The 21,971-nt window shown below is 42.1% G+C and overlaps 1 protein-coding gene across 1 annotated transcript in view; it reads right to left on the bottom strand.

Annotated features, from left to right (window-relative positions):
- Nucleotides 1-8,845: 8,845 nt before the first annotated feature.
- sdc2 (syndecan 2) overlaps nt 8,846-21,971 on the bottom strand; it is a 39,260-nt gene continuing 26,134 nt past the window's right edge. The window contains exons 2-5 of the mRNA XM_029514951.1: nt 15,855-15,969; nt 14,909-15,081; nt 13,706-13,835; nt 8,846-11,305 (exon numbers count right to left, since the gene is read on the bottom strand). Coding sequence (XP_029370811.1) covers nt 11,142-11,305; nt 13,706-13,835; nt 14,909-15,081; nt 15,855-15,969 — 582 coding nt within the window. The 3' untranslated portion in view covers nt 8,846-11,141. The remainder of the gene's footprint in view (nt 11,306-13,705; nt 13,836-14,908; nt 15,082-15,854; nt 15,970-21,971) is intronic.

Below are 21,971 nucleotides of genomic sequence, written 5' to 3'. Positions count from 1 at the left end.
AGCAGAGCAAACTTACAAATGGATCCTTTAAGTAATTCAAAGTAAAAAAGAAAACAAAAAAAGAACACGTTTAATCTCTTGTTGCTGCGAGTCGTCTTGAGATCTATTTAATTCAAACTGTGGAGCCGAGCCTAAACAATGGAAAGAACTGTTGTTTCTTTCTCATAGTACAGCCAGAGTTTATTCCGCTTAGTTAATGAGCTAAAACATGGGAGAGCTGGAGTGTGGTCTGTCTGAAGGCTGCTGCGATATAATAATAGTTTAGCTCACATGCAGAAAGCTTTGCAATTGGATGTTCCCTTCCCCTCGGTTCAAATGCAAACCATGTGTAGCACAGTGTACGCTCCTTTTGATAACACATGGCCTTAATAATTTGCTTCAGGCAGGAGTCATAGACTGTATATGGAGCTCACTACTGTGGACTCGAGATCAGTGAGATGGGGGAGGGGATCCTGCAGGAGCGTAGGAGGGATGGACTGATGGATACCTTTGTTGAGATAACAGAGTAGTATCGTTGCTGGGGGGGTCAGTATCTTTTCTTCAAGGCCGAACGCAGCCTTGTGCATATCTTAATGTGTCTTTTTGTACATACAGATTCATGTACTGATGCGACTGAGGTGAAACATGCACGCAAGGACGACTGACATCGCACACGCTCACACTTCTTCGTTCCATACAGCCCATCCCGTACTGTCGCCATGGGCGTCAAAGTTCTGCAGCTAACCCCACGGGACCACCACAGTCAGTTTGGTAGAGACATGATCCATGTCCTGATCACAGGCAGAAAGGGGACGGGGGGTGGGGGCAGTTGGAGAAAGAGGTGAAGATCTCACATGGAATTAGGAGAGACAAAGGGAGGGAAATAAAGAGGGAGAGATGGAGAAACTGGAAGTGAGATGAAACGACGGCATGTCTTCAGAGAGATGTTGGTCCCTTTTGAAGAGGACACGGGTGCTGCTCAATCACAGCAAACTTCAAAGGCTCTTCATTAAAGCCTTGCCTGGAGACGGGAGCCCCCCCCCCCATCCTCATCCTCCTCGTCCTTCCTTTCTTCACTGTCTGTCTCACTCACTCTCTCTCTCTCGTCCCCTGCCTCCACTCAGCCATTAAAAAACAGCAGGTAGACAGGCGAGGGAGAGACAAAGGGATGCAAAGGGCGAAAGATCAGCCATGCAGGCAACAGAAAGCCACCTCCTTTGGGTTGAATGGGCGACGTGTTTTCCTCGAATCCATCTCCTTTTGTCGTTGCTCAAGTGCAATCTGCGATGTTGTCTCGCTCTTCTTCTTTGTGGCTTGAATGGATGAGTCCGGGGATGGATGAAAAGGTGTACACAGGCTTGAGTGAAGAATCAGAATAGAAACAGGGGCGAACGCTTACATCACAGTTTGATGCCTGCCGTGACAGCGTGATGTGTCACATAATTTATCAGCTGTCTCCCGAAGACACCGGGTTCCAAAACAGTCGATCTCGGGATGTTTCAGAATTTGTGCAACATAAAACGGCTGAAGAAGCGGTCCGTGCGATGTGAAACCCCAGCATTCAAATCCTCAAAAATTCAGACTCTGCTGTCAATTAATAATACCAGTGTTTTTCATTTGATTCTGCAAACACAACCAGTGTGAAATGATATGATGTGTGTTTGATTCTGTTGATGCGTTTGATCTTCTACTTTCAGACACGCATTGAGCACATCAGGTCCAATCAATGTCACGATGAAATACACACCATGCTGAGGAGGGGGGAAAAAAAAAAAAAAAAACTTCAGAGAGCAGCACAGCTGATCATTAGCAGGATGACGACTGCACACATACTGCATCCTCTTGAGTGCACACTCACAGGCACACGTTGCAGTCTCATAGACGGTGAATCAAAGAAAAAAGGTGTCTTTTTGCTCAGATTGGATGCAGAGGCGTGGACATATGTCAGGTGGAAGAACAACAACAACAACAACAAAAGCTGTGTTTCTCTTGGAAAAGAGAAAGAGACCCTGCAGCCAGAAGTGCAACATGAGAGTATACAGCAGCGTTGGCAGCTTCCATCTGTTTTAATATCAACATGCCAACTGTCTGCCATTATGCAGGTATGATGTGCACCATGTTAACCGTTTTAGTTCAGCGTGTTCGTTCAGCAGACGCTGAACTAAACCCAGATGATCATGTTGATCCAGATCTGGGCATGAAGTCAGCCTTTGTGTTGGAGAGCTCTCTGCATCTGTGAGGCTCAGTGGGGCAGCGGCCGGGGGGGGGGGGGCTGGTCAGGTCATTAACAGTCAGGGGTGAGCCCTCGCTGCTAATGATCTTTTCGGTGTGTCTTCATCAAAAACATCCTGCAGATGCATCAGACACACACCAGCACATCCATCACCGGCAGATTAATGTGACGGGACTCCTCCGGAGCCCAGCTGCCAACGACTGCTGTCATCACGGCGCTTTCTGCACATCACTGCAGACAAGTGTCTGAGCATTAACAAATATTTAGCTGAGCTACCACTTTCTCCACTTTCCTCCTCCATCCAGATTTCACTTCAAAGAGCCATCCCCTTTCCTCGCCTCGCCTCGTGGTTTTAACGTCACCGAAAGATTATTTATTTTGAAATAACAAGCCTTTCATCGTACAGCATGGCAACGGCTGTAGTACGAAGGCAGCAGTGTGAAGCCAGGCCTTCGAAGAAGTCTGACACAGCTCAGCAGACGCAAAGTTGCCTCGTTCTGTGATGAATATACATTCAAACAATATGAAAACCGAGAGAGCGATGGGATCGGCATGTTGTGACTTTATTCAGCCTGCTCCCTGAGCTGTATATGGGATTTATTATAAACATAATTATATAACTTTATACTACATCAAAACTCAGCTTTTCTTCTCTCCATTGATCTTTACTCAAACTTCACTTAATGCAGCAAAAAAATGCAGATGCATTCTATGTTGTGGGGCCTCAGTGCGACTGAAACCATAATTAAAACCATCACTGAAATAAATATTCCAGTCCTAGAAAAAGGAGAGTTCCTTTGGGCGGTGAGGACAAATCCATATGACGTTCCCTCCCTGTAGCTTCAGATCTAATTAGAATATAATGGTTATAAACGTTCCCATCACAGGCCCCCTAATCAAAAACAAAACTTCCATTTTCTCTCAAAGGACCCCCAATGAGCAGGCTTCATTTAAATGAAATGACGGTAATATCATGTTGCAGGCTTAGCCTGTGGAAGATGGCAATAAGAAGTCTGGCTGCGTTTGTGTGTGTGTGTGTTTGTGAGTGTATGAAAGCAAATTAAATGATTTCCAAATCCTATCAAGAGGAAGCAAGGTGGCACATTGGCATTCATTATCAGTCAGCATTTAATCAAGAAACTTGGTGATTAAATGGCAAAGCGAGCAGCTCGTCGTTTTTCTAAATTGAGTTTGTCGTGTGTGTGTGTGTGTGAAGGGTTATATTAGCGATTTCTGATTTGTATTAGTCTGAGTTTTGTAACAGACATTATCCCACCAGTAATTCTACAGTCGGTGGTGATCGCTTTCTGAGAGCGCGTCTCTTCATCCATCCTAATGGTGATGCTGAGATTTGTTCAGGTGTGAAAGATCTCAGTCACTAGACTTGGTTTAGACATTCGTCTTGTCAAGATAATGAAGGCAAATTATCTTAATGACTTTTTCTCTCGTGTCACCGTTAAGATCGGAGCTGGAGAAAACTTTGTACTCCTGTCAGGTGAGGCAGGAGTCCAAAGTGGCAAAAAGCACGACACCCTTTCTGACTGGTTATATACGAGGAGCCATCTTAATGTGAGAGTAAACCACTCGATAAATATCAGCTCACAATGCAGGAGTCTGCGAGGAGTAACAAAACAAGTTGGTGAATCAGGAGAAATATATTTCATAAATATTTATACACAAATGGCAATTATACATTAGGCACTACATAAATATAATGCGCAGTGGTGCACACAAAATCAGGTTGCCTGAGAAAGAGGAGGTTGGAGAAATATTTCCGTTTTCATACACATCCAAAAATGTCTGCAACTCGTCATCTAGGAGCTGGACTGATAGTCAGGGTGAACGCTTTTCTTTGATCCATTTTAATCCATATTCGTATTTATATCCTCCTCCAGATATGTATGAACGCGTATCACTACCTTTTGCTTCCTAGCCCTAACCCTCGCCACCAGATGCTTTAGACCACTGAGGTTGCGCGAACATCTGCAGTGTGTGAAATGTTATGACACCTCAATGTCAGCTGCAGAAATTGGCATCGCATTCGCACAGACATTGATCGTCCTTGTGTATGTCTCTGACTGGCCGATGCCCCCCCCCCCAAGCCAGCCAGCCAGCGTGCAGCCTGTACACTTCCCCCTCCGACTCGGCCCGTAGCTGTAAATCACACCAGGAAAATCTGGGACAGCTGGAGTTTTTTGGAGCAGAAGGTTTAGATTTTATTATCTGATAATCTGTATAGACAGAGTTGAAAATGATACTTCTGCTTTTGTTTCAGCAACCATGCACAACATAGTTTGTCAGGGAGCGGCCGTCCTTTGGGGCAAAATATATCGTTACATACACAGAATCTGCTTTGTGTGCTCCCAAAGATGTAAAACTGTTCAGTTCAGCTTCATTTAATAATTCTTAAGAGTCTCATAGCTTCTGGGAAAAAAAAGGAAAAGAAACCAGGTGATTCGATGACTCAAATCAACAAAACTTGAGCTTCTGAAAATAAATCAGTGCACTAACACTTTTAATGGAGTGTGACCATGGCAGAGCTCTCCTCTAATCTTACTGATATCACATAAAGAGCTGACATGAGACCGTTTTAGTGAGCTCACCGTACCAACCTGTCTCGCCTGCCCTTTACGCCTCTTGCTAAGTTACCCTGACCTACATGGAAGTGTAGGTCTATTAGTCGCCTGTGCTCTCATAAAAAGCGGTCAGTTTGCCGTCCTCCTGTGTAACATTCAGTATTCATCACGTTCCCTGAAATTAAAGTGAGACTTGTGTTTTGAGAGATGGGGGAGTCTCAGACGCAGATGTTCTGTTACCTTTTGATTGATTCCTGGCTTTTGTTTTTGGCAACACAGAGCAGAAGAACCCCTTTTTCTCATCATCCAAGTGTGCGAGCAGTCGTCATTTACACTCGTCTTCCCTCCCAAATCTTTGGCTCTACGCACCAGTGATGGCTTCATTTGCTAAATCTCAGCAATCTTCCTCATAATAGCCACCAGAACTCTTAAACTGGTTCATCTTTTTTTTTTCTTCTTCTTCTCTTTTTATACTTTCAGCCAAGGAATTAAAATTGTTCAAATTCCCTACTGGATGATCCAAACTAAGCAAAATTGTTGCATAATCACTTCATGCTTCCTTGCCTAATGTAGAAAGCATCATTAAGCTTTAAACCCTCAAGGCCCAAATTATCTTTTTATATATATATATATATATATATATATATATATATATATATATATATATATATATATATATATATATACACCTGACTCAGGTTTTAGAGTGGAGCAATAATAAAGGAGATAGAGATTAAGCCCACACAAAACTGCTGCTAATTCAGTGCATTGTAGCAGTTTCACAACATCCAGACATGATTTACTTCTTAAGCATATTTGAGCACTAAAACCTCTGATCCTAAGAAGTGCTCCAGTGAGCTCACCTCCTTCACGGGGATGAATTACACCGGCTCTGAGACTGCTTTTACTTTTAGGAAATACTGCTCCTGCAGGTTATCTCCTCAAGGCCTCTTTGACCAGTGCAACCTTAAATCCAGTGTGGAGCATTCAGCAAAAACAAAGGTTGGTTTGAATCACTCAGGACGGAGCTGGGGATCCCAAGTGTTTTCATATGTGACAGGCTAACATTAACGTTTCCTCTTGTTTTGGCCTGACGGAGATTTAGGTCTTCCTGTCGCACTCCTGCCGATGTTTTCCGATCTTTTGTTGTAAAAGTGTAGTGCAACCTCTCTTCCACCTTCGTGCAGCTAAGATCAGCTAAACTGGTTTTTAGCCAGGACTTTGTGCTGACCTCAGTATCCCACCAACTATTTGATGGCTTGTCGTGGAATCTTCTGTGGACATCAGTGTTCTCCACAGTATCGCAGGTTGCTTTTAATTTGCTTTGGTGTGTTGCTCTAATATTGCTTTCCTTTGTCTTTGTCAGGGCAAGTCTAGAAGTGAATCTAGCGTCAAAATATAAAAATGCAATCCTGACGTGAATGTCGAAAATCAGTTTGTGTAAATGACCGTGTGGCAGCAGATGCAGCTGGTAGAGCTGAGACTGCGGCGTGTGGCTGTGAAAGCTGAGGTCGGAGCCTGGATTAGGACACGAGTTTCGTCTTACTAAAATGATCACGCCTCTATTTTTTCGAGGCGCAGGCTTGGACTGGTGCGTTGGCCCGATCCGGTGCAGTGTTGTGTCTGCTTACTATGCTGCTCCACCGTGGTGTTTTGGGTCAGGGAGGTCCTACGTGTCCGCCCCAGTAGGTCCAGGCTTAGTCTCCAGCCATGAGCTCTCATGAGGCTTGACAGCGTGTTTACCTTGGACGCCATTTCCTTAACATTTCTGCATGGTTTGGCACTGACTAGCAGCTGAAGGCTGACAGCTTTATTGAATCAGCTCTGCAGCTACAAAGGGAGAGACTGGGAGGGGGGGGGGGGGGGTGGAGGAGGGAGGGTGTCGACAAAGGAGATGACAGAAAGTGAAAAGAGAGAAGAAAAGGTTGTATAATGTAATCTAAAAGTCATCCACCTAAATCTTTGACCAAGAGCGGTTTGCATCTCTGTTCTCTGTCCTGACATAAACAGGAAATGCTGAACCTTTTACATTATCCTGAACAAAACACAAACAGCTCGTAAGCCGTGGTTTTGCGCTTTGACACAAACAGACTAAAAAAGGCAAACACATCCAACGTGGCTGCACAGCGAGGAAAGGACAGATTGGGAAATGTTTGCGACTGCAAAAGCAACAGCAACAGTCATGGCTTCTACCATTGGCTCACTGCTTCACCCCCCCCCCTTCCACCTCAACAGGGTCTTAGCATGGTGGGATGTCTTGTATAAACTCCCTTTGGGCAAATATCACATACCATATTGGAGCACACTGACCTGGTTCCTCAGAAAGGAGCAGAACGAGGAGTGTTCACTTAAAACAACGTGACGTCATCCTGCCCCCGATGATCTGACCCCCCCTCCTCGGGTTAGACAAAATATGTACGTGTCAGCTTGACACACCAACTCCAACCAACTGCACTGATCCATGCATGTCAAGTCCTCCTTTCTTTCTGTATCATTTTCATTACAATCCGGTTCAGTAAGCACGGGCGTCTTTCAGGGTCAGTATTATAAATAGTCCCAACTGTAACCACCTAATCACCACCAACTTTAGATTAAATGTCAACCAATGTGTGATGTTTGGCACCCCGAGTGAGAGGAAAGGTTAATTCGCGGCAATATTTTTTGTTTGTTTGTTTTCTTTTTTTCTCTGCAATGATTTTAATAATAATAACCTCTTCATGTAATTGCTGCATTTTTTTAAATAATAAAAAACAAGTGAGAGGGCAAAACAGGACTTTCTCTTAATGAGCCGCTCTTCAACTTCAGATATTTTTCATTTATTTTTCCAACACATAAGCTTAAAAGCTGTGATGGGTTTCAGGTGATAATGCCAGGTAATGAGCATGAAATCGTGGCCCCTCCCACCGCGGAGAGGTTCGTGTGAGCCTCGCCGGTGTCTCTTTCCACTCATGGCACCACACGAGATGTGCAATCCTCTGTGAGATTAATCCCCATCGTTACTCTAATCTCCCTCTATAACAGGGTGAGATCTGGGCCCTAAAATGATACGGTGGAGCACATAACCACATAAAGATTACTCATCTGCACGTTGGTAATCCCCTTAGACTTTAGGTAACGTTCAGAGAGCGGACGTGATACACAGCTTAAAAGGCTGGGCTACATTTTAAATGCTCTCTGTTTCATTTCTAGACTCAGAGAGGGCAGTTTTGTGACAAGACTTCAGTGGAACCACACTAAGAATGTTTGACTAATTATCCAAATGAGCATTTTGTCTCAAACATTTCTGAAGTAGTTAATGAGCCGAATAAAGTCTGCTCTCAATTTTTTCAGACAAAAGCCCTCAGTAACAGATCCCAGGAGAAAGCTGTGCTCGAAGGTATTTATAAAAAAAACATCTGTGATTACAAAAGTACAGCATGACTGATATGCTAATTCATTGTAATACTGGCATGAAATTGCATTTCTACTAGATTTCAACTTTCAGAGCGGAGTTATAGATGAAGATTGGCCATCTTCGTGTCTGTTTGTTTAGTTTGGAGCTGCAGCCAGCTAGCAATTAGCCTAGCTTAGCACAAAGACTACAGACAAGGTGAACATTGAACAGATGTTCAAAAATCAGCCAATAGAATACAAGCTAATTTGAAATGTTTTGCATTTGGCCTAGCAAATGTTTGACTTAAACACTGATTTGTTTTATTCTTTTAAACAGGTATCATGTCCAAGCAGAAATCTATGTTCAAAGCCTGCTTGATACCTACTGGAAAATGACAAAAAAAAACTGTGATCATAAGTTATCTACAAAACGTTCATCTGACCAGCAGTCGAGGCAAAAAATTTAGCAAAACACATCTGAGGAGCCGCGATGTTTGATAAATGAGTCAATCTACAGCAGAAAGTGCCATTACTTTTCCCCCGCCTCCGTAAAGTCGCACCGGTGACTGCTGATGTCACAGTGAAGCAGCTGCATGCTTTTCAGGCTGTGAGTGGCTCAGTGCTGATTTACAAAAAAAAAAATGATAAGTGCAATTGTGAAACAATTTGACACAGGCGGTTAGATATTAGGCCACAATGTTTATTCAGTAGTGTTGTTTCAACTTATAGGTACAATACTGTCAGCTTTTGTAAGACTAAAAAAAAGTTACCATTACAGTCATCCATGCTCACAGAATGCCAGTCAAGTCGTTTACACCCCTCCTTTGTGTACACACCCGCCACATGCTCACATTGAGCAAGTACATTTCCAAATGGTAGGCACTTTGAAGGTTTAAAACATTTGTGAATATACATTTATATATATTTATATATCTTTTCATATACTAATAAGCAATTGGACTCAAAGGTCAGGTCTCTAATAGAGAGGAAAAAAAAAATAAAAGAGTGAAGAAAAAGAGGATGAGGAAACAACATGATGTGGCCGTGTGGTGGGGAAGATGGTGGGAGTAGAAATACTGTGAGTCTTTGGGTTTTTCAGTATAGTTCAGTACTTTAGGTCTTACGACAACAGAAACGGGGGGACAGGAGAAGGAAGTGGACTAGTAAAGGATCACAGAGAGACTGACGGGAAGAAGAGAGGAACGTGAAGGGTGGAGAGACAAACAGCTGCATGTGGGTGGTGTTAGGAGTTTAGACGATGTGACAGCATCTACCGCACCTACTTCACGTTACTGTACAGCTGAAAAAGGCAACTTCACAAACCTGCTAGACTAAACACGTCTCTTTAGAGTTAGTTCATTTAGACGTTACCAAAAAAAAAGAAAGACAGAACCCATTTTGTGGTCATCTATTCGGTTGTACTCATTTGGCGCTGAAAGATGGCATCCAGTATGTTAACCTGGGAAACATCTTCTTTTGACAGAGGCCATTTTGAAATGCTTTCACTAACCACATGAAACCACAAATAGCCCTCAATGTGAGCAACAAAAACTATTCAAACCATCACAGATGAGTCAGACATTTTCTGTGCAGCCTTATCTTTCAATCCCTCTAAGAAACCAGGTTTCTGGAGGTGTTGTGGGGGGGGGGAGCCCCGGCCTGGACTGTTTGTGTCCAGGCAGTAGCAGGCCTTCACTGAGCAGATCTTTGGGCCTAAAGCATGAACAAAAACACCAGGCTGCCCTGGTGGCTCCATACAGCTGATCAGGAAACGGGGTGGTGTTATTGACAGCCAAAGTGGCCGTGATCCAATCTGATTAAAAAGAAGGTGGGAGTGAACGGAGGAGGCTTCGTGTAAACAGCGAGGGGGCGGGTACTGCTAGCAGAGTTTGGGTGCATTCAGTGAACTTTAGGGACACACAGGGGAGATATGTGGCTACGGGCCAAAAACACCACAAGCTTCACCCCAAAACACAACACACACGCAAAGCTGCACGATAGCGGTGGGAAGCAAAAGCAGTGAATGTGCATCGTGAGAGAGAGAGAATGCATTTAAAAGAAACAAAGCTCAGTAAGACGTGCAACAGAAGCAAGAAAGCGAGATTTTTGTGATTTTTCTCGAGCCCTGACACACTTATTTTTATCTTTTTGAAGACCAATTCCTGGTGTGAAATCAAAACGCCATTGACAAAAAAAAAAAAAAAAATAACAACAACAAAAGAAAAGAGGCTACACTGAGAAGAGACAAACAAATCAACAAGACATAATGAAACGCTCATGTTTAACCTCCAAAAAAAAAAAAACAAGAAACAAAAAACGTGAGAGCAAATAATAAACATTGTAACCTGAAGGGAGAACATTTACATTGACCGTTAACAGCGTTAATATGAAGACCAAAGAGCTTCATCAAAACTACAAAGGCATTTTTTTAACATCAGAGAAAAGATAAATTAATGTAATACACCTTTAGAGATCAACATCAGACATGCTAGGACAAAAAAAGAAAAAAAAAATGAACGTAGGATTGATACAGAATAATTATATTCAATTATTTCCACTTTAAAATTTTTTTTCTTTACAAATAACATACTGCTACAGTTAAAAATAGTCAGCAACTGTCTTCTGTCAAATGGCTTGACAGAAGACAGACGCGGTCTGTTTCCTCGCCTTTGCAGTTCCTGTTTGTGTTTTTTCAGCCTTTTCAAATAATACACAAAAAGTTTAAATACACTGAGATTTGCCATAAAATGAGAAATGCTTGGTTTTCATTAAAAAAAAAAAAAAAAAAAAAAGAAGACAGAAAAGGTCTTAATTACAATACTCTATGCAAAAGCTTTCCTTTAAGCTATTTTTCCTTAATCGACTTGAAAACATTTTGCTGTTGTTTGTTGTCGTGCTTGAACAGATTTGCTGTTGTCGTGGACTGCCTCTCTGACAGTCCCCTTCAGATTTGTCAATCTTCTGTAACAGGAGGGCGATTTTTATGCATAAAACTCCTTGGTTGGGGCCTTCTGATAGGCTGCGCCGGAGGGTTTCCTCTCCCCCAAGTCGTAGCTGCCCTCATCCTTCTTCCTCATGCGGTAGACCAGCAGGAGGATGAGGAAGATGGCGAACAGGAAGCCGATTACTCCGCCTGCAATAACAGCTGAGGGAGGCAAAGATAGGAAAGTTAATCATCGATGCTCACAAGGTGAAATCGATGTCTAGTGTCTGTCGTCTTGCAGAAGAGACCTTAAATTTCTGCTGCTTCCTGGTTCAGCATAAAGGTTATCAACACACATTTTCTGTGATCTTTGGAAAAAAAAAAATTGAACACGGTACAAAAACAATACAACAGCCAAAATTAGCAAAACTGAGAGGCAAACTACAATCATTCCCTGTGGACTTAAACGCAGTAACTAAATGCCAGTGGAAAAACCTGCAATTTGTCTCAGTAGATACAGGGTCGATCATTTTCCATGCTTCATTTCACGTCCCCTCATGTGTTAGTGAGTTTAAAGGTGAGCGGTCCATTAAGGGGTTATTAACGCTCCAATCCTTGATTGGCATACAGAGTTGAGTTGCTGCCCCGAGGGTGGTTGATTCGGCACGGCCGGTGTTCCAATCAGTGACTGCTGATTGGGGATTGGCTCCCTTTTTGGAAGGCAAATAAATCCAGTGGGGACAAACAAACGACAGCCAGTCAGGAGTGGCATGAACTCAGTCCTGGCCCTGAACTTGCTGATAAATGTCACTGCCTCGGACTAAAATATTGACCGACCGCTGATATGATATATATATTTTTTAAATTCCACATACTGGTACTGGATACTTTGTTATAAGGCATCACTGGCATCATCAGGGTTTTATTTCCAAAGGAGATACGACATGGAGCAATTGTCTTCCTTGTACTAAAAGTGGTCAGCAAAAATTAGAAGATGAAATCAATTCAAATTGTCTAATTGCACAATGTTGAGACAGTCAGTGTGGGTTTCTATGGACATATCCTGGACCACTTTAGTCACAAATCCATCTTTAAAATGTGTGAAGAGATTGATTGAAAAAATAAATAAATTGACTCACTGAATCATTTTAGCTGGACTGAAATGAAAGAAAGTCAAGTGGCTGTAGAGTAACACAAAACAGTCTCTTCTATTAAAGTCATAAAGGAGGACTCAGACTTACAGCCTGAAAGAGGAAGGAACTTAAGTCCATCTTTGATTTTTACACAGTTTTTGTTGCTTTTGTCAGTTTTTTTTTTTCTTCTTCAAGCTAATAAGTCACCAAGTATGATTTTGCTTCTTTGAATTTACTTATTCTTTCAGTCATACATTATGTGCCTGTGACTGAAATGGGATATTCATGCAGGACAAAATGTTGTGAACAGCTCTGACTCAACGTTGGACAGACGGTTGTGACACAAAAACAGAAACGTTTGAGGTTACACTTGTTGTAAAGGACACTCAGGCCAGCAGAGGGCTAGCGTCAGGGGAACACTGAATTAAATCCACCAAGAATGTGTTAAGAAATTCCCCCCTCCATCTTTGACCCCGACTCTCCTCGCTAATGCTCCTAACCCGCCACATGGGCTGATTTCTCTCTGCCTCCCAATTATGCCTGTATGAGGTTCTTTATAGCTTCCCTAATCTGTTTAAGGTCTCTCTTGGTGCTACAATCTGCCCTCTGCTCCAGTTAAGGTTTCCACATGTTGACTGGACCCACGGGTTAAGATCCTGGCAGGCACCCAACTGCTGAGCTCCAAGAAGCAGTAACGCAATGTGAATAAATGAAAATTAGATCACGGGAAATCATTTTTGAAGAAGTCATGCAGCGCAATGGTTATGATCTGGAGAAGGGGAAACTGAGTGAGGTAGAGAGGTGACCAGGGTATACATATATTTCCACTTTAAAAAAACTTAGCTAAAGTCTTTATACTGGCAATCAGATTTTGTTTTCTATCACAATCCCAGAACAATATACAAAAGATGAAACGGGCCCATCTATAGGAGATGGATAAGGAGGTGACGCTGTTCTGATTTCTCCTTGTTGATGTTGTTTCAGCATATTGCCGGTGCCGGATGGATATCACAACAAAGTGAAAGTGAGGCGCCAATCAATGTTTGCCGTGGATGCACAGGAAAGAGAGAGAGCCACCGTCAGAGAGAGCACAATGCTTTCCAGTAAGATAATTTCCTTTTCGCCCTCTTTCATGGATTTGAAACACAACTCACACACTCAAAACACCCACAATGGCGTGAACTCTACAAGGTTCCACAGAGACAGAGTTTATTGAAACTGATTTTTTAGATTATGGGAAAGTTGTAGGGAAGAGATGAGCTAAATTACATTTCTTTTCTTTTTGACGGGAAATATGCAGGCATGCTGTCACATATTTGACAGCAAACTAATTAAACACGCAAACAAGAGAAAAAAAAGTTCACTGGAGTCAAATGCAAAAAGGACAAAATTGTGTACAATGTTTAATTAATAAATGTGTTATATTCAATACATGTGCAAAGATGAAATGGTTTGATGTGATGTGATGACTATGATTGTGATTACATACCTGCCAACACCTCTGTCCTCTGGAAGAGGTTTTCAGTGCGGACCTCAACGGCCTCCTGAGCTGAACCGGGAGCATAAGTTGTACTAGTCATCTGGTTCCTCTGCATGTCCTCTGTGACTAGCACAGGGGCCTGGATGAGGAGGAGAGAAGGAGGGAAAGGATAACTGACTTTCTAACTCTTTGTATTTAGAGGAGTTAAGTTCATTTGGGTGCGTCCCGACCCCCTCCCTCTCTCCAGTGTGACTGATTTGTAATTATGAAGGAAGTAATTCAGCATCTGATTAGCTACCTGCAGGATTGTTTATGCACACCCCAAAATGTTCAGGGGGAAAAACCTTGTTATGTCCATGTATGTCACACTTATTCCAGTAACACCAAGGAAGGGTGAAAAGGGCCTGAAAGAAATCGAACCAGCTGCCCTGGGGGGGGAGGCAAGAGGAAAACACGTGGGAGAGGGCCAGGTAGGCTCAGGCTTAGGGAGTTGAGACCTTGACAAGTAATCCCAAACAGATGCAGCATCCATCATGGTACAGTAGGAGAGCAACACAGAAGTGAGATCCACAATGCTTCCAGAATATGTGATTATGTCTGAGAGGGATGTAATCCTCCATAATTTGCAATGGAGAGAAAACATGGAGAACTGACGTGAGCACTTGATCTTTATCCTGAAAGCCACCTCGCACCTCCTGGTATTACAGAGGATTTGATGACATATACTGGGTCAGATAAAGATATACTAACGCCCTGTGCTACGCTCAGGGTAGTTATAAATGAGCTATGACTGTTACTGACATTAATTTGTATAATGTCATAATATACTCGCTCACTATGAGGCGCATAGCAATTTTGGGTGTAGTTATTTTATTGGTTTAATAGTGATTTAATGGTCTAATCTATTGATGGTGGTATTAAAAATACATCAGTGCAAATCAGCTAGACCACACAAATCAAGTGCAGGTGACTCTCAGCTTCAAGAAATGGTTCATCATTTTGGGGAATAGACTTTGTCACTTTCCTTGCCAAGCGTTAGAGTAAAATCAATACAACCGTCATTATAAATATGAAGCTAGTGCCACGAGGCTGTTAGCATAACGAACAAAAGCAAAGGGAAGCAGCTGGTCTGTGCTTGAATTTACTGGAATTATGTTATGCTTTGAACAAAACATCAGCTTTTTCTTGTGACTTTTTCAGGGTACTCCTCACCTCTGTTCTGAATGGTTTCCTGGGCGTGCTCTCCTTTGCCATTTCTCTGACCGTGGCTGTGTCCACCCGGGGGGTGAAGTCTTTGGTGGTATCCTGGGTGGGCTGCACAGCATTGGGCTCAAAATAAACCGTACTGACAGTCGCCGTTTCCAACACCACGTCTTCACCCCCACCTGGGAGAAAGAGGGTGACAGGTGAGTAACGTGTGTTTACTAAAATGTTTGCTTGGCAGAGCTACCAATTCAGGAACTGGCCACTATGCTGTGTTTACACATAAATAGTTAATGTGGGGATGTATGCTTTTAATATTTAATATCCAGAGGACCCATGTTCCACTACATGTTTAGTTCTTATGTACTGTTTACAGCCTGGCTCTCCTCTAGACTTCACTGTGGCACAGTAGAATAGTAGAGTTAATATACAAGATTGGAAGAGCTTTTTATCATTGTCCCATCTCCTTTCACCTGGCATGACTTTCTCTCACTGCAATCACACAACTCTCAAAAGGAACAGTTACTTTTAAATGACGAATGAGTATTGTAAAGGTGCTTAAAGCAAGTAGAGCAGAGGAGCCAAAAAAAAAATTAAAATAAAAATAATACATGTGAGATTTGCACAACTGCTGACGGCAGTCTGGGTGACAAGGCAATCTCAATTCAAATTGAACGAGAGAAAGAGAGGTGGTGAAAGAATGGGAGACAAAGAGAGGAAAGAAAGGATAGAGATGAAGAGAAAGTGATGGCATGACTTCAGAGTGCTGGTGAAAAAGAAATGAAAATTATAGAAAAGAAAAAACTTGAGGATCACAAAATGGGCTTGCAGCGCCTTGAAAATGAGTGTCATCGTGCCTCTGGGTAATTACCTGCTGAGCTCTCAAAATGTCTCTTACTTAAATTTGAGTGTGTGTGTGTGTGTGTATGTGTGCGTGCACGCACACGCAACTTACCTGAGCCAGACCCTGAGTTAAAGTCATCATCATCTTCAGGGTAATAACCTCCTGAGCCCACGTCATCCAGGTACAAGTCATCAGCCTGAGAGGATGTCTTGGCTGCTTCTGCTATCTGCAAAGCAATGAGATAACATGGCATTGAGGACTTGTGTCATTATTATTACTCTTCTCAAGTCTTCATTCTGCACTTTACACAGCACATATTTTCTAAACTGGCAGCTAAATATGAATAAATTAGAAAGTCTAATGGGAAAGTTTTTATTCTCGCCTTTAAATCATTAATCACAACCTCTCCGCTTTGAGACCAACACTCCAGCCAGTGATTATTTCTTTAATTGGCAAACATAAAACCCTCTGGGGTAGCAATCCAAAGCTTATATCATTAGTGCAGCGTGAACAGCACAAATCTTTGCTAAATTTGCCGTTTAGAAAACTCACAGGCTGCTAACTGCGGTCAAAACTATCCAAATAAAAATCTGTCTTATTGTGTCAACTACTAAGTAAGGCATGCCTACAATGGCAATATTAGCACGCTCATGTGTGGCATGTCTATTGTTCACCTCCTGAGTCTAGTGCGTGAGCATGCCAGCACAAAGTGCGGCTTAACTTTGGCACTTCGTTTCATAAATAATGCACTTAAATGTTGACCCTGATGATGGCACTGAGGATACAAGGTTAATAGATAACACAGGATATTAGCATTCATCCTGAGGTGGAAATGAATGTCTGCAAAATCTTGTGATAGAGCATTTTGTGGTCGGCGAGACGATTGTTTTTATCATTTATTTAATCTGGTGGTTATTATCATGATGAAATTATTAAAAGCCGGATTTATAAAAAGCTTAAACCAAAATCAAAAGAGATGAGGAAAAGTATCACACGGAGAATTGTTGGCACTATTCATTATCAGTATGAATTTTTATATATTTTCTGATCGGCACATTTTTTATTAATTGCTTCAGATCGAGTCAAGATATTTCACTTCACCCTCCAAATGTCAGGTCAGGGAAATCACCAAAATCCATAGAATTCATCCTCTGGGCACAGAAAACCAGGTTTCAAGACTGTTAATGCAATTTGAGGCTGAAAGCAAAACTATGGACAGACCAGCAGATCGTCCATGACATATACTGCTACTTTGGCTGATAAAAACACGTGTCCCTGTTTTATGATCAAATGAAGCAACAGCACAGGTGATGGCACAACGTCCCGTCCCTCCCACGGCATCATCACCTTGACAACTCAGCTGACTAGCGGGAATGTTTGTGTTCAGGCTTAATGGAGTGGCCGGCTGAAAAGACCAGAGTTTAACAGAGCCCGTTTGTTTAAAAAGCTGCTCCTCGCGTGGTGCGTAAATTGAGATTTTCATGAGAAATAAGATCAAGAAATCCGAGTAGAAGTGTTAGAACCAGATACACACTCCATACCCGAATATGACAGTTGTTAGAAAAGAGTGTGCATATGCTAACTATTAAAAGTGTTGTCTTCGGTGTGTGTGTGTGACTAGAATAGCTATAAATGCATCCATGGCAACATCCATTCAACTCCTATTCACCAATCTGTGGTTGGCTGTACTGCCCCCTCTATACTGATAGTCCTGCTTTGGAAAAAAAGAATACAAAAGGGAGACCCCACAATATATCATCCCTGTGTGTGTGTGTTTGTGTGTGAGTGTCTGGCACCCATTTAAGCTGGTTGCTACAGTTCCAGCTCTGCTCTGAGGAGGAGCTGATAAACCGGGGGCTGGATGAGTATTGACTGGAGGAAATTATTGGGTGTCAGGAAATAAGACTTTTTTTTATGTTAAATGAAAAAGAGGGAATGCTGTGAGAAAGCAAGGAAAATGTTTTATCAGGTTTTGGGCACTCTTGTTTTGCTAAAGCAAGTATCACTACAACTAACGTTTTCATTATAACTTTAGAAGTCCTTTAATTGTCGATTATATGAGTTTAAGTGTATGAGAAAACACAGAAACAGTTAAGAGGCAGGATGAGCAGATTTATGGTGTAAACGGATATTTAAACTTAGACTTCCTTTCAAACCGGTCTAAGAGTTGACAGTGAGGTGTAGCAGTAGGCACAGCTTCGCTTTAAGATCATTCTTTAGCATGTCTGGTGTCCACCTTTGAGTTTAGTGCATTTTTCTTTTTTTAAGCGCAAAGTGCAGCTGAGGCTGCCGGGAATGTCACTACTCCGACAGGTATTACCATTAATAACACGTTTAAACGTTGAACCTGGTGATAGCACAGATGATACAAGGTCAGGAGATCTGAGGTGGAAATGAATGTCTCATAGTAGCACGTTTCACAGTATGTAATGATTATTTTCATTATCGATTGATCTGCCGGTTCTTATGATGATTAAATGATTAAAGGTCTGAGCTATCAAAATGGTGAGGACTAAGTGAGGGAAAGTAGCAGCTAGACGTAATGTGTATCCTGAATATTGCTTTTAAGTCATTGTGTGTGCTTTTGTGAAATGCTGAAAGAAAAGCCCGGCACTCTCCATGACAAAGGAGAAGGGAGTACACACAGCGAACAACTGAGAAAAAAGGGAGAGACAGAGGCGAGATGAAACAGAACAATGTGTATCTCCCTTTCTCCTCTCTCAACTGGCTCTGACTCCTGAAGAAAGGCTTTTCACCGCTGAGCCGCCTGATCAAAGAGAGAATTTGTTCAAAGCAACTTTATCTTAACCTTTCTTGCCTTCTTTTTCTCCAAACAACCCCGGCACCCCTCCCTCATTTCTCTCCTTCAACAGCCTGGCAAATCAATTCATCGGTCCACGCGGACCACAGGTCTTTATGCATTGGCGATATGAACACAATGGACCATAAGGAGGCAGATCAAATGCTGACAAAAGGCACTAATGAGAAAGAGGCCACACACACATCCGCATGCATGACTAGACATGTTTTACAAATGTATGCAAGCATTCATTGATTCATTGATTATACACACACACACACATTAGAGAGAGCAATTGAGCTTATAACTTGGTATGACTCGCACATGAAAGCAACTGTGTGAAGAAATGCACGCAAGTAACAACAGTGTAGCTGTAACTCCCCATGGGCCCATTAAACGTTGACTTCTTAGACATTAGAACTGTAATGAAAACATTCTCACCTGACTTGTTAAATAAAGAAATGGAGGAATAATGTGTATTGTGAGGCACAAGGAGGTACCTAATTACAGTTTTATGTTTTTTCTTTTTCCTCCTTTGATTTCATTATTGATTCATCTAACTATTATTACTTGCTTGTTTAGAGCTTCATCGTATTTATAGAAGATCTGCAGGAGTGAAAAGAGCTCATCACAAGAGTATTCAGAAACAGTAACTAACACTTGACACAACGTAAATTTGATGCACATTAATCCATTCAGATGCATTGCATTCCGCGCTGTATTTAACGCTCATGAAAAGCCCAACTCTCACAAAACATCCTTAAAAGCATTACACAAAAACAGACATTAACAAAGTGTATTCACCTTGAAGAAAATTGCAAATGAATGCTTTTGGAAAATACTATTATTTTCCATCTGACTAAGCCTATCTGGGCAAAAAGACTGCAAACAGAGGGAAACAGCTATTCAGTCTAAAAAGTAATCAAAAATTTACCTCCAAGGACCACAAAGGCTCACTAATCCCTGTTCCTGTTATCTTATTTTAATCTATATAGAGAATGAAATGAACAAAATTAACATTGCGTGGTACCAATCTCCTCATCTAACTCTCCGCAAAAAAGCATTTTTATTAAGATAAACTCTTTAACAATGACAATAAGCCCCAAGTTGTATGTTACCTCTCAGATAGTGTTAGTGTATGGAGACCTGGTTTATTTCAAGCTCCACAGTGCCCAAGTCCTCTTGTTGCCTCTGTAATCCTCATGTTTCAGCAGTTTGAACAAAGAATTTGGATTAGAGAGGTTTGACTGTACACGCCATACAACACCAAATCATTACAGATCTGAAAGGAGGAAGTCGCCTGTTTGACCTCGATAAACTTCCCTGACTTTATCTGACACACTGCGATAGGCACTCACTGGTATGTGTTCTTGGGAGTATACACAATATAAACTTGATGAAGCTGACTGTCTCTATCACTGATGCACACATGCGTGTGCACAGACGCAGCAGCCACGATAAACTTTGCTCTTTTTATCAATCCACTGACATTTCCACGTAGTCTGTGCTTTCAGGCCTTATCACAGTCTCTGAGCTGAAGCAGACATCAATCCAGCAACAAGGAAAGCAGGATTTACAACAAGGTTGTTTGATTGTTGCTGGTCTGCAGAGCAATTATTTGAAAAATCCTGCAGTGTTACAGAATTGGCTTAGGTCAGGAAGAACTTGTTAAATTGATCCAGTCTGAAATGTCTAATTTATCATCGTATTGTTTATTTAAGTCGATCAGTGTTAGGTCAACCACAATGTTGAACAATTTGGAATCACATCCGTTATTCAGGAAATCTACTGATTCATCCATCCTTAGAAAGCTGAACAGTGATCCTGTCCTCACTATCTATGTTGCCGCTAAATATGAAAGGTAAAGTGATACTAAAGTTTCCCGAACCCATGAAAATAAACATTTGAACACCTGCAGTCAGTTTTGAAGTCGTCGTATTGATTGTAAGGCTAACCAGTAGTTAGTGAGGAGGGTCTGCATGTTATCTCTGTGTTATAATCACAGAATCACTTACTCTTTTTCTTGGATAAAAGGAGGAGGCCATCCTCTGATACGCTTCAATTTTAATCAGAATAAATAATCAGCGTCCACTCTAATTGCTAAAAACAGATCTGTTTGATTTTCACTGCCCTGCCTCTGTGTTAAATCATTTATAAACCCAACAGCAGAGTAAATAAAGAAATACATGGATCAAAATGTCTTCAGTCTCGACTGAGCTCAAGCTGTGCATTTTGTAGTGGACTGAGAAAAGCATGCCTTAGAAAAAAGAGGCCTTGGAGGAGAGGGTGAAGGATTTAAACCTCAAACCTCGTGAGTGGCATTTATTATGAAGCTAAAAAAAAACAAGTGGCAGCTAAAGTTGGATCATACTCGAAATTTTACAGAAACCAAACCACAGTTGTCCACTTTTCAAATTTATTTTCAAAACTTTGATTATAATTGCAATCAGCTCTGGCCTGTCCTTGTTGGAACTGACTTGACTCTTTTCATCATCAGGGAAATAATTGGTGGAGCCTCGTGTCCCGTCAAGCAGTCACACAAAGACACATGGAAAGGCGGTCTCGTTTAGTCAAGTGGAGACTACTCTGGCTGACCACGCTTATAGAAAATGACCCGAAAAACGGGATAGACAGAGAGAGGAGGAGCGAAAATGAGGAACAAGGAGGGGGAACTGCCATAATGAGCTAGTAGCTAGCGATACAGCCACTCTATTAGATGTGAGAATTGCTGCTGTTACATGCTTCTCTCTGCCCACTAATGAACTAATAAGTAAGCAGGAGCTCAGCTTCAACGCTGTCTGTCTGCGTCTCCTTGTCGCTCTCTGTTTGACCTGCAAATCTGAAGGAGACATGAATAGCTGCGGACCGGAGCTGAACAAAATAGAGATGACAGAGATGGAGGCACTGAAGAAAAGACAGTGTGAGATAAAAGATGAAGAGAGAGAGTGGGGGTGTGGACAAAAGGGGAGAGAGAGGATGGAAAAAAAAAAAAGAGGGAGGAAGGGAAGGGGGGGGGGGGGGGGGGGGGGGTAACCCGCTGCTGCAGACAATCCTGTAGCCTGGAGGTTGCTCTGCTAAAAGCCTGTCAAAATTACCATGTCCATGCCTAGTGGGGCTTGAAAGGCACTGTGTCTGTATGTGCGTACAGTATCTGTGTGAGTCAGTGTAATATTTGCATCTCTGACTTTTTCTACAACAGATGGATGGAGGGGATGAGGGGATACGTATGGAGGGAAATAGAGTCGTCTAAAGTAACCCTGGGCTCCTGACTTTCTACTGTTGACACACTGCTGTCACTTCTAACACAACAAATATTAGCTCAACTCCCAAGTCAGGCCAGTGTTGCTCAAAGGAATGCAGACAGACACACACACACTCGAACATCTGTGTGTGCATGAAAAGCGCACATGGGGCACACGCATATGTGT

The sequence above is a fragment of the Echeneis naucrates genome, chromosome 11, assembly GCF_900963305.1.
Source record: "Echeneis naucrates chromosome 11, fEcheNa1.1, whole genome shotgun sequence".
In the NCBI taxonomy this organism is placed as follows: Eukaryota; Metazoa; Chordata; class Actinopteri; order Carangiformes; family Echeneidae; genus Echeneis; species Echeneis naucrates.
The sequence above is the reverse complement of the archived record's forward strand: the minus strand, read 5'-3'. Positions and strand labels throughout refer to the sequence as shown.